The sequence below is a fragment of the Strigops habroptila genome, chromosome 5 (genome assembly GCF_004027225.2).
Source record: "Strigops habroptila isolate Jane chromosome 5, bStrHab1.2.pri, whole genome shotgun sequence".
NCBI lineage: Eukaryota > Metazoa > Chordata > Aves > Psittaciformes > Psittacidae > Strigops > Strigops habroptila.
This window is the reverse complement of record NC_044281.2, coordinates 2,759,318-2,772,466: the sequence shown is the minus strand read 5'-3', so window position 1 is coordinate 2,772,466 and position 13,149 is coordinate 2,759,318. Positions and strand designations below refer to the sequence as shown.

The window sequence follows — 13,149 nt, the reverse complement described above, 5'->3', positions numbered from 1 at the left end:
GGTGGCTGCGGAGGGGGCGGGGACAGCAGCGGCGGCGCGGGGGGCGCGCTGTCAATCCCAGGGTGGGCGGGGCTCGCCTAACGGCTCCTCTGGGCATTGGCTGGCGGGGCTCACCAAGTACGGCACAGCTTCCTCCCTGCTCCGGGAGGCTGGGCCAGCCCCTGCGTCCTCATTGGCCAGCGCTGGTGAGAGCCGCCTCGCGGTTGGCTGAGCCGCCGGGGTGGGCGGGGACAAAGCCCTGGGGCGGCCATGACCGGAGCGTGTGTTCCCGCTCCCGTGGGGTAGGGGTGCAGCGAGGGGCGCGGGTCCGGCCCCGCCTCAGCGTGCGCCGCTCGCCCGCCACATGGAAGCGGAGGAGGAGGAGGCGTGGAGGCGGAAGCTGGAAGCCGGCAGGGCCAAGGTGAGGGTGGAGCGGGGGGTCCTGGCTTGGGGGGTCCGCGCAGGTCCCGGCCTGGCTCCCAGCGCCCTGCGGTGCCCTCGGCCGGGGTGTCTCAGAGCCGCCCGCGGCGTCGCCTCTGCCTGCCCCGGGTACAGACGGTAGATAAACGTTAGCTTTAGTGAGCAAGGATTTGCTTAAAATAATGCACGTGTCTTCCCCCCGGTTCTGCTTGTTGGGTTATTTTGGGGGGTGTTGTTTGGTTGTGGTTCAGGTTGGTTGGTTTTGTATCATTATTATTGTTTCTCCTATTTCATTATTTTTTATTATTATTATTTCTCCTATTTTTATATAGGATTCCGTTCAGTTACTGTATTTCCAAGTGAGACTCTCACCCAAAATAGGTATTCTGGGTTTTATTCCCGCAGTGGCTGGTTCTCTTGCCTGTGCGTCTGCAGGTGGGTTACTGGAGAGCTGGGCTGGGCTGGGCTGGGCTGTTAGCAGTTGTGCCCTCAGGGAACACTTCACAAGCTTTGAGCTGCTCTGTGTCTGCAGCTATGGGTAGTTTGGTAGGATTGTTGAGAGACCTTGTAGTAATTATTGTTTGTAACTATGTGATTAACACCTGATATGTATTATCCTCTTAAATAAAAACTGCTTTCTTCAAGAAACTGGTTAGAAATGCCCAATTACTAATCACAGGCTGGTTTGTGTTGGAAGGGACCTTAAAGCTCATCCAGTCCCAACCCCCTGCCATGGGCAGGGACACCTTCCACTAGAGCAGGTTGCTCCAAGCCCCTGTGTCCAACCTGGCCTTGAACACTGCCAGGGATGGGGCAGCCACAGCTTCTCTGGGAAAAGTCTGTGCCAGCGCCTCAGCACCCTCACAGGGAAGAGCTTCTGCCTTATGCACAATCTCAGTCTCCCCTCTGGCAGGTTAAAGCCATTCCCCTTGTCCTGTCCCTACAGGCCCTTGTCCAAAGCCCCTCTCCAGGTTTCCTGGAGCCCCTTTAGGCACTGGAGCTGCTCTAAGGTGTCCCCTTCAGGGGCCTTCTCTTCTCCAGGCTGCCCCAGCCCAGCTCTCTCAGCCTGGCTCCAGAGCAGAGCTGCTCCAGCCCTCGCAGCATCTCTGTGGCCTCCCCTGGACTCGCTCCAGCAGCTCCACGTCCCTCTTGTGCTGTTGCCCCAGAGCTGGATCAGACTGCAGGGGGGGCTCCCCAAAGCGCAGCAGAGGGGCAGGATCCCCACCCTGACCTGCTGCTCACGCTCTGGGGGTGCAGCCTAGCACAGGGGGGGTTCTGGGCTCAAGCGCACACTGAAGCTGGGTCATGGGGAGCTTCTCATCACCCAACACCCCCAAGTCCTTCTCCTCAGGATTGCTCCATTCAGTTCCCCCCAGCCTGTGTTTGTGCTGGGAATTACCCTGACCCAAGGTGCAGGATTTGAGCTGTTATTCACATGTTTCCTTTCTGGGAATCTACTGCTAAATAAGACTGGCTTGTCTGCAGCTACGGGCTTTTCCCTGTTCTCGCCATCCCAGGAGGACTGGAATGGGGGACTGTAGCTAGAAAGGGTTAGCTGAGGCTGCACAGGGTGTTGGGGGATTTGGACAGATTAGATCTTTCCATGATGTGCTACAGCCTCTTCACTCCTAATACCTTTCCTAGTGGTTCTCCCAAAAGCACAGGGTCATGGCCCTTTCTGCAAGGGACCTGTCTGGAAATCGAGCTGGTGTGGTCAGAGGTGGTTTGTTGCTGTGCTGTCTGTCTCGGATCTTTTCAGCTCCCTCCTCCCCATGTTGCACAGAAGGCAAGGAAAAGGGAGTTAGTGGGAAGGGAGTGGGGTTGTGGCTGTAGCTGCACTGGCACAGCTTCATGGTGGGCCTGTCCCTGGTGTATCCCACCCAGATGCAGTCGTGGTTGCCGCACTCCCTGCTCGCACTCAGCAGCTCCTCATCCGCTTGCCCTCACAGCCTCGTTACACGCTGTGTGGACACAATCCCTTGCTGGAGAACCATTGTAAGATTAGTGTTTGGATTAATAACAAGAGAGAACACTTTGAGAACAGGAGCTTTTCAGGTTGAAAAGTTACATTAGCTGTGGCAGGACTTGTGTTAACGTTTGTAACCCTTCTCCAAGTGCTGTGTCTGTTTATAGTTTAGAAAAATGGGATGGACTTGCCTTGAATAAGTTATTGGTTTCCACCTGTTGTACAGCTGTTGTTTGCCATTGGGGGGAAAAAAAAGCAGGGACTTGCATTACGTTTCAAGTTATGTGTGCAGAGCCAATGTTGCATTTAGTATCTCTTTCTTAACTATGTGCTAAATATCTCTCATCTTACCATTTAAGACAGGTAAATTCTCAGCAGCTCTATCAAGGTTGCTGTTCCCTGGTATCACATACGTGGTACACTGAGAGGAGAGGAAAGGGTTTAGAAAGGTAAAGATAGATGTAGTGCTCCCTCTGCTCATTAAAATGTCACAGAGATCTATTACTTGGCTGGCAGGTTTCTTGCACCAGACCATCTTCAAAAAACCCTGGCCAAATGAATGGAAGCAATATTCATGGGAGCTTATTAAACACAAAAATAGTATGTTAGGGCTTGGAAGGCAAATGTATGAGCTACACATTCCTTGCTATGCTTATACCCAACTTCTGTCAGGTATAGCTTTGTGCTTTTGTATTTTTACTTATATACCTGAAATTGTAGAGCTAATTTATGGAACAAATTCATATTGGGCTGATTACTGGAATAAATGCACCTTTGGTCTTACTTGGTGTAGTCCTTTGCATGTTCTTAACATTGACAGGCTGAGAGAGCTGGGCTGGGTTAGCCTGGAGAAGAGAAGGCTCCTGAAGGGGAGACCTTGGAGCAGCTCCAGTGCCTAAAGGGGCTCCAGGAAACCTGGAGAGGGGCTTTGGACAAGGGCCTGTAGGGACAGGACAAGGGGAATGGCTTTAACCTGCCAGAGGGGAGATTGAGATGAGCTCTGAGGCAGAAGCTCTTCCCTGTGAGGGTGCTGAGGCGCTGGCACAGGGTGCCCAGAGAAGCTGTGGCTGCCCCATCCCTGGCAGTGTTCAAGGCCAGGTTGGACACAGGGGCTTGGAGCAACCTGCTCTAGTGGAAGGTGTCCCTGCCCGTGGCAGGGGGTTGGAACTGGATGAGCTTTGAGGTCCCTTCCAACCCAAACCATTCTATGGTTCTATTATTCTTAAGCCCATAGTAGGATGTGGTCATGCTGCTGAGTAAGTGGGCTGCAGGACTGTAACTTCCTTCAAAAACTTCCTTTGGATAGCTCATGTTTTTGAAGGCTCTTTATAATAGAGCAGTAGGGAAATGTTTCTCCTTTCAGTTTTTTTTTTCCTGTTTTCTTGCTGCTGCCCTCCTCATGAATAGAAATGTAGTTTTGAAAGGGAGAAATGTCCATGAGCAGATACAGTATTTCCTTCCTATGGGGCAGGCCAACAGCAGTTTAAGGTGATCCCATGTCTGCACTGATACACAAGTGTTCAGTATTCATTCAGATCAGCATCCTGAATTGTGTCGCTGCATTACTACAAGGGTGCTCACAGCAGTTATGTGCTGTGGGCCTCTGTTGTAGCAACCTACTTGTAGCAGCAACCTATGCAGTCATGCTAACTGCTGGCTGATAGTGCTTGAATCTGGAGTTGTGAACTGCTGGGGAGGCTTTTGCCCTTCTCCTACTTCCCCCCAGGTATTTTCTTGTCTTTGGCACCCTTAGATTTTAGTCTGTTAAATAATGACTTGAGAAAGGAATATAATGTGAATGTTTTCCTCTTTAAAACAGTGCTCATGTTATTCTTTTTCATATAGGAATAAAATCTTCATTACTGAAATGTATTTAAATTATCACCTGGGGTAAATGTTGGATCTGATGATCTTAAAGGTCTTTTCCAACCTGGTTGATTCTATGATTCTGTGACTAATTGGAAATTGTCGTGATTTGGCAGCTGAATACGGATTGTATCAGTACCTTATTAAACATTTATTAAACCTGTTTAATAAATGCAATACTGATGGCCAAGGTAGTGATTGAGGAACAGAACAAACCCCAAGATTCAGTGTTGTGCTTCTATCTGTGTTTTTTTTCCACCTCAGTTTGGTAGTGTGCATGTTGGCCAGCTGTGCCTCTCGTTCCAGACCAGTGTGTGCCATACCTTGTGTGTGAGAAGCTTTTGCTGTTCTTGCATTTTACATGCTTTCATAGAATCAACCAGGTTGGAAAAGACCTTTAAGATCATCAAGTCCAACCGCTCCCCAGCACTGCCAAGGCCACCACTAACCCATGGCACTGAGGGCCTCGTCTACACGGTGTGTGAACGCTTCCAGGGACGGTGACTCCAGCACTGCCCTGGGCAGCCTGTTCCAATGCCTGAGCACCCTCTGGGGAAGGAATTGTTCCTCAGCTCCATCTAAACCTGCCCTGGTGCAGCTTGAGGCCGTTTCCTCTTGTCCCATCCCTTGTTCCTTGGGAGCAGAGACCAGCCCCTCCTGGCTCCATCCTCCTGTCAGGCAGTTGCAGAGAGCGATAAGGTCCGCCCCTGAGCCTTCTCTTCTCCAGACTAAACCCCCCCAGGTCCCTCAGCTGTTCCTCATCACACTTGTGCTCCAGGCCCTTCACCAGCTCCATTGCCCTTCTCTGGCCCCGCTCCAGCACCTCAATGTCTTTCTTGCAGTGGGGGCCCCAGAACTGAACATGGGATTTGAGGTGTGGCCTCACCAGTGCCCAGCACAGGGGGATGATCACTGCTCCGATCCAGGCCAGGATGCTGTTGGTCTTGGCTGCCTGGGCACAAGCTGCTCATGTTCGGCTCTGTCAGTCAGCACCCCCAGGTCCTTTTTCATGAGCAGCTTTCCAGCCGCTCTTCCCCAAGCATCGGGTGTTTCTAGGAAGTTCTCCCATTTCGTCAGTTTGAGGAAGCTGTAGAAAACATTCCTGGCTTTCGTCTAAGAGCACTTGCTGCTTATGTTTGCTGTATCTAAGAGGCGGGCTCAGGTTTATTTGAACAACCTCTTCGATTTGGTGCTGATGTGGTTTTCTGCTGTTTCATTTTCTGTGGGTATTCTTTTGGTCCTAATTTTTGAAGCATGTAAAGCAGTAAGTTCAGTAAATTATGTTTGAGGTAGGCTGGGGAAAGCTGAACAGTGCTGCATGTGCTGTAGTTTCCCTGTGTGCTGGCTCCTGCAGTTGATTGGGGTTAGGGATGACACAGGGACCACACGACACAAAACCTGGCAGGCTTGTTCTTGAGGCTTGTTCTGGGATGCTGCCATGGTGCTGGCTGTACCACATCAGCGGTGCCTTGTGGCTGCCACTTCTGACTGCCTGGACCTGGTGAAATGAAGTTGCAGTACACTGGTACCTGCGGAAAGGCCAGGCGTTACAGAGAGCTGCTTTGGGTGCTACAGTGGACAGTGCTGTTGATGTTCCTGTGGCATGCTACGTCTTGGCTAAAAGTGAAGCTGTTGCCTTTGCACGTGCTTCTAGAAAGCAAACTGAAAATGGAGTCCTTCAAAAGGGGAATGATGGGATCTCACTGGGATGAGGGAGAGTCAGTGTTAGATGCTTTCCTCATATTTACACACTTGTCTCCATGTCGGATGACTGATTGTGTACCTGATGATATTCTTACAATGACAGTTCAATTTATGTAGCTGATTAAAGGCTTTGAAAACCTGATACTGCCCTGAACAGAGCTTTTCCCCATCCAGTGATTCCATAATCTGGAATGTGTTTGACTCCACACTTCTACGGATCAACAAGTTTAGTAGTTCCATAAAATTTTGGGTTACTTGAATATTTTTGTACCACAGAATCCCAGCCTGGTTTGTGTTAGAAGGGACCTCAAAGCTCATCCAGTTCCAACCCCCTGCCACGGTCAGGGACACCTTCCACTAGAGCAGGTTGCTCCAAGCCCCTGTGTCCAACCTGGCCTTGAACACTGCCAGGGATGGGGCAGCCACAGCTTCTCTGGGCACCCTGTGCCAGCGCCTCAGCACCTTCACAGGGAAGAGCTTCTGCCTTATGCACAATCTCAATCTCCCCTCTGGCAGGTTAAAGCCATTCCTCCTTGTCCTGTCCCTACAGGCCCTTGTCCAAAGCCCCTCTCCAGGTTTCCTGGAGCCCCTTTAGGCCCTGGAGCTGCTCGAAGGTGTCCCCTTCAGGGGCCTTCTCTTCTCCAGGCTGCCCCAGCCCAGCTCTCTCAGCCTGGCTCCAGAGCAGAGCTGCTCCAGCCCTCGCAGCAGCTCCGGGGCCTCCTCTGGCCTCGCTCCAGCAGCTCCACGTCCCTCTTGTGCTGTTGCCCCAGAGCTGGATCAGGACTGCAGGGGGGGGTCTCCCCAGGGCACAGCAGAGGGGGAGAATCTCCTCCCTGACCTGCTGCTCACGTATCATCTGTACTATGATTTCATATGCTTAAGCCATATACGTGGGACAAAATAAGTTTTGGTTTTACTGGTGCATTTAAAAATTCATACTCATTTAGATGTTCAGTCATGGCAAGTCTTGGTGCTTGAATGTCAAATACTTGGTCTCCCTTCATTAAATGAACTGCTCTCTATGATGGCCTCTCTCTGCTCCTCCTTCCTCATCTTTTCTGATTAAAGCGGCTTCCTCTCCTCTCCATTTCTGTGCAGGTTTCCTGCTGTCCCTTTTCCACATGTTCTCAGGTTAATTGGTGCAATAGCTATTTTTGACAGATACTGCCATCAGTAAGTGCTCGAGTTAACACTTGATTTCAGAGAGTAGTGTTTGTGTCTCACTGCAGTTTTATTTACTGCTCTGTTCATTTTGCTTATTATGAAAGTCAACACAATCTGTGTTTAATCTGCATTCAATATTAATAACTATGGAAATAACAGAACAGAATCTTAAAAATAAGCTCTTTGTACATAAGCATCTGAACTGCTGGTAAGAAACTGATGACTTTCTGCAAATGTGTCTTTTCAACAGACTGCTCAGTGTAGCAGGTATGTAACTGTGTATTTGCTGAGTAGCTAAGCTGGCAGGTAGATATTGCTATAATGGTATGGCTGTAAGGAGAAAGGGCTGAAATAAATCCACTGCATAAGTTGGAGGAGAGAAACACACAAGATTTTCCTGCAAGGTGGCTGTTTCGAAGGAAAACCAAGCTGTCAAGCAATGTATTTTTGTATGTCTTGCAGGTAGAACTTGGTGATTATGTTTGCATCCCATCATCATTTGATTCTGTGTTTTATCTCATCACAAGGATATATTAACACTTGATAACCTGTGGTTGTAACCTTGGAGAAGGCTTTTTTCTCATGAGAAGGATGTCTGGGTTTATGCTGTGAGAGAGATGTTAATCAGAAATGCTGCCTAAACACAATACTAGTGCTGAAAATCTGATAATCCTTTTCAAGCTGCTTAAGGTGCTAAGGAAAGTTGGGTAATAAATTCTGGGAGTGACATTCTTTGCAAGTCCCTGGTGCTTCGGCGAGCTGTGATAGTCTGATAAAGTAGAGCATCTGATTCTTCAACAGAAGATATTAAAATGACCTGGCTTAATTGATTTTCTATTTATGTCCTGTCGGCTGCTTTCTGGCTAGGAAGTTTTGCTGGATTCTCTTAAGGGGGTGGCAGGGAAGGAGCATGAGGATTCACTTCCGTTAATTTTAATCTTGAAGCTTACACTGGCAAAGATCTGTTTAGATGCATTTGGAGGGGGGTTATTGTTTTTGCTGTTCATGCAGAAAGACTGCTCGATGATGATTTTTTTGCTAATGATTCTAGTATATTAACAACTTGTGCCTTTGCTAACCTGTCTTGCTGTAATTTGGTGTTGTCATTGACACACAAAGTTTCACTGAGTAAAATTGGATTCTCTTATTGAATTGAGTCTTTGGTACTGATGTGAGATTTCTTGCTTAATTGCACAGTTATCCAGTATGTGCTGAATGTTTAGAAAGTAGGAAGATAAAGCAGTTTTTCTGCAGATGTATATATTTTATCAAGATAGGATCTTCATCACCCATGAGTGTGTTAATCTTGTGGTCCTGCTTCCTTTTCCTCACTTACCTCTCCCTCTACCTCTTCCAATCTTTTCTGCACAGTTTGCTTACTTCAGACAACGAAAAGCAAAAGGCAACAACGCGCAGTCGCAGAAAAAGACGGCGAAGAGGAAGGGTTCGGCTGTCCACCCGCATGACCTTCCGCAGGAAGAGTACGCACTAGCGGCCCAAGGCGCTGGTAAGGGTAGAGAGGGTAAGGCTGGAGACACCAATCTACTGGAGCTTGAGGCTGGAGATGCCAACCTACTTGAGCTTAAGGCTGGAGACACCAATCTACTGGAGCTTAAGGCTGGAGGCAGCAACCTGCTAGAGAGTAAGTCTGAAGACACTAATCTACTAGAGGGTTATGCTGAAGACAGCAGTCTACTAGAGGGTAAGGCTGGAGACACCAACCTACTAGAGAGTTATGTTGAAGACACCAACCTACTGGAGCTTAAGGCTGGAGACGCCAACCAACTAGAGTTTAAGGCTGAAGATGCCAACTTACTAGAGCTTAAGGCTGGAGATGCCAACCTACTACAGAGTTATGCTGAAGATGCCAACCTACAAGAGAGTAAGGCTGAAGATGCCAACCTGCTACAGACAGCAACAGAGATAGAGGTAAATCTTAGTATTTCTTGTGTTTCACTTGGTTTGCAGATAGCAAGTATTCCAGGTGATTTGTTTTACTTAACTGGGTATTAGCTCTCTGGGACTGTCAACTAGCTGTCACTGAGAAGTAAGTAAACTGGTGTATTTCACTTGTAATAATTAACTCTCTTACAAAGTGATGTCAGTTACTGAAACATCTCCATTATATGGACTGGACAGTCTTCTGTTAGCCTGCTAAATTAGGGTCTTTCACTTCTCACTGCCATGAACTTCTCTTTGGGCAGACTTCTACTTACGTGGCTGTGATTCTGTGAAATGGCAAATCCAGACTGAGGGGCATAGTAGATGAGCAAAACTGCCAGGACCTTAAAATACACAATTAGTTTGGTTTTATTTTACTTTGCTGGCTCAAATGTGCTTAATGTTTTCTGAAATAATAGAATTTGTCCCAGCCATTGTAAAGCCAGTATAGACCTTATGTTATCTGACAAACTTGTTTAAAATGGGACTCTGCTTCTTCATGTTGTGTTTCAGTTTTAGTTTTATACCAGCTGTGGATTAGACAGCCATGTTGTGCTTTCTCTTTCTGTCCTGTAATAAAAATAAGCAAAATGTAGTTTTGAATAGGTTTGGGGTTATTTTATAGGAATCTAGCTTGCTTCAGAAGTGATTAGCTAATGATAGTTTCACAAGCTCAGAAACTACAAGGCAGCTCTTTAGCTATAACAAACTATCTGTCTTGGTCTGGGAGCTTGTTTAAAAAGTAGTTTCCCAGTGCATTTGAGCATGTTGTCTATGCAAAGACTGGCGAGTTTTGGGGAGGCAGTGCCTTCTGCACAACCAGCAGCTCTCCAGCTGTTGGTGTGTCTTCACAACATACAACCAGAGCATCAAACTAGTGTGTTTGCAAGCCTGCAATAACAGAGGGTGCCATTTGCATGTGTTATCCCACTTTCTGTTGTATCCCTACGTTCAGGATATCCTGAACATATTGTTAGCATTGCGAAGGCTTTTATGAAGCTTCATGCCAAGCTGTCTGCACTAAGAGAAAGCATAAAGTGTTTTGGCACTTGACCATGGCAGTGCCCTTATTACATTCATGTGAACTTAAAGAAACAAAACAAAAATCACTTACTGCTTCTCAGCAGCTTTTGTTCAAATAGCTGGTTTGCACAGCAAATGGGATTGCTTTCTAGGTTATGTGGAGAGGGCACCTCTAGGGAGACAGGAGTAATTTGGAAACTACTTTGTGCAGGTTCAAAATACAGGGAGGGCTCTGGGCTATGTTTTTTAAAGAGTGCTACAGTCATCTTTGTCTTGTTGTGAATTTAGTGAGAGGTAAATATCTTTCAAGATACCAAGCTAAGTATATGCCTCAGAAAATAGTACTGCTTTTGTAATTATCTGAGTGATTTTAGCACGTTTGTTAAGTAATTGTAATCATAGAATAGTTTGAGTAAGAAAGGACCTTAAGCTCACCTAGTCCAACCCCCTGCCATGGGCAGGGACGCCTCACACTAGACCTTGTCACCCAAGGCTCCATCCAACCTGGCCTTGAACACTGCCAGGGATGGAGCATTTACCACCATTAACCTCCTCTCAGTTAGTAAACTAATATTTCTTAGTTGATGCAAGAGTGCTCAACTATATTTGCAAGCCACAGGAGCAGAAGATAAAACATTGAATCTCAATGGGGAGACTTAGCCCTAAATTTTCCCGTAGACATTCATAGTAATTTTAATTTGATTTACATTAATTTCATTCTTTTGGCTGTGGAGGACCAGCTGAGTTTAGCATTAAAGTCTTTCTCTCACTGGTATGTTGTGTCACAACATGGACCTTTGTGGCTCATGTGCTTAGGGTGTTTCTAAAATAATTCTGGTTTTCCTTATGTATCTTTCAAATGGCTATTTAAAATGATGTAGTGTTTGTTCCATTTGTTTGCTCACCAGGGGAGTGCTGACTCGTCCAACTGGGATGTACTGAATGATCATGCAGCTGAAATAAGAGTGAAAGAACACGTGTTTAGTAAAAGATGCTGATATATATGTCAAAGAAGAGTATGATAATAGGTTACTAAAATAATTAGTTACAGAGTATTGTTAGTCAATGTGATAAAATGATATTTCACTATTTTACAATGTAAAACAGGTACTTACATGTACATACATATATTGGCTGCAAAATTGCTGCTAACAGAATTGGTTTTAGTGGAATCATGGACCTTGTTCAGAGAAATTTGAATGATGTTTTTAATTGAAAAGTAGATTCATTCCTTCGTTGTTTCATACGTTAAAAACAAAAAAGTATTTAAAATAAAATACAAGATTCTGTCTCTTCTGTGAGAATTGTAACAATATTGCTCCCGAGAAACCACAGGACTGACTGGAGCAGCTCCTGTCTTTGTACCTGTTTTTTATTTTCCTGTTAAAGGCCATAAAAACTCAGTGTGTTGAATATTTATCTGCAGTATAGCTAAGGTAATGTGGTAAGGTGTCTTGCCTCAAGAAAGGAGCTTTAAATAACATGAAGACAGTTGATGCAGCCCCTGTAACACACAGGAACATGCTTCAGTGCCACAAGTTGAGCATGGATCTAATCCCTGGATAATGAGATATACTGCAGCCTTTCATCTACTTTAAATTGAAAAACAAACAAAAGACCCAACTAAACCCCTTTATTTGTTTTTGGTGATGCTCAGTGTTCTAGTGGCTATTCTCTCTGCACACCTGTAAATTTGCTGTCTCAGGAGCCTTGAAGGAATAGTTCTGTTTCCTCACTATATCAGGTTTGCAAGATAGCAACGGTGCTAGGAGGGATTATATAGCTGAAATGGTTGGATAAGAAGGGGAGGTAAAAAGAACTGCAAATAAAACCTGGGACTTCGTGAAGTTCAGGGCTTGACTTGAAGGGGTTGCTTGTGCCTTGGAAAAGAAATCCTCTGCTAAATGAAATTTTGGAAAAGAACAAAAATCCTGCTTTCTATTGACAATTCTTAGTACTCTTGACAAATATGTGGAACTAGTGAAAATTACTCTACAGATGATTGTTGAGATTTGCTCCGTAAGCCATTGAAAGACAACAGTAAAGCCTCTAAATAGCACTTTGGGTATATTCTAAATAAGGCCAGTAATATTTGTTTGTGGAAGCATGTCAACTTCGATAACAGATGAAAGAACTAATACTGTCTTAAATGTTATCTTCTTGATCTTAGCAAAGTCTTTAGAAAAAAGTTTTAATAATTAATAAAATGTGTTTTAATTTACTCACATAGGGTGAATGTTCTCTTTTCATTTGGAGGGAGGTGAAAAGAAAACTCTTTAGTGTTGAGCTGTAAATCCTTTGCAGAGAAGACAGGTTTTGTTCACTGGCCTCCTATGAGTATGTCCAGTCTTTTGGAAGTCCCGCTTCATTTTGGAGGTTTCATAGAGATGAATTATCTAACAGAATTGTTAGGGTTGGAAGAGACCTCTGGAGATCATCTAGTCCATTTATGTCTTTATGGTAAGTAATAGTATCTAAAACAGGGTAGGTGTTGTCTGACTTTTTAGGGAGATTCTTACTCACTGAGAGTGAAAGACACAGGGTAAATCTGTAGTAAATGAGTACAGTGTATTTTATGCATACAGCAAGACTTGTGTAGGAGTTCTGTCATAAACTTCCTTATGACTGTGAGTATCTTTATGTGTTCAGGTTAATGAGGTGCTGAGGAGTACAAGCTCTGCGAAAAATGAAGTATTAGAAGCCCAGCAACAGATGTCCTTGTTTCAGAACTGTCTCAGAGAGCAAAATGCACATTTGGAGATGCTGCGTGAGAAAGCACATGACTTGGAAGTGCAGCTCGAGTCTTCTCAAAAGGTAAAAACTGTTTAAAGTGCCTTTATAGTTAGGAATTGTAGGTAGTTAGGGGTTTGGTGTGGTCATGCAAGCCAAGGTGGTACTTTCAGGAGGAAGATCCTGTAAGGAACTTTTGAGTGTGAAGTAGCACTAATGCTTTAGGACTGAAACTACACTTTATTATGGAATTAAAAGTTTATTCTTCTGAAGGGAATGATATTCAGCTAAAGCAAAACAGCTGCTTCTAATTTAAGATTTTTTTTTTTTTTTTTTTAATGTATTTAAATGAAACA

General features: G+C 45.6%; 1 protein-coding gene across 1 annotated transcript in view; it reads left to right on the top strand.

Moving 5' to 3' along the window:
- The first annotated feature begins 227 nt into the window (after positions 1-227).
- PCNT (pericentrin) overlaps positions 228-13,149 on the top strand; it is an 89,532-nt gene continuing 76,610 nt past the window's right edge. The window contains 3 exon segments of the mRNA XM_030486583.1: positions 228-400; positions 8,471-9,028; positions 12,713-12,877. Coding sequence (XP_030342443.1) covers positions 344-400; positions 8,471-9,028; positions 12,713-12,877 — 780 coding nt within the window. The 5' untranslated portion in view covers positions 228-343.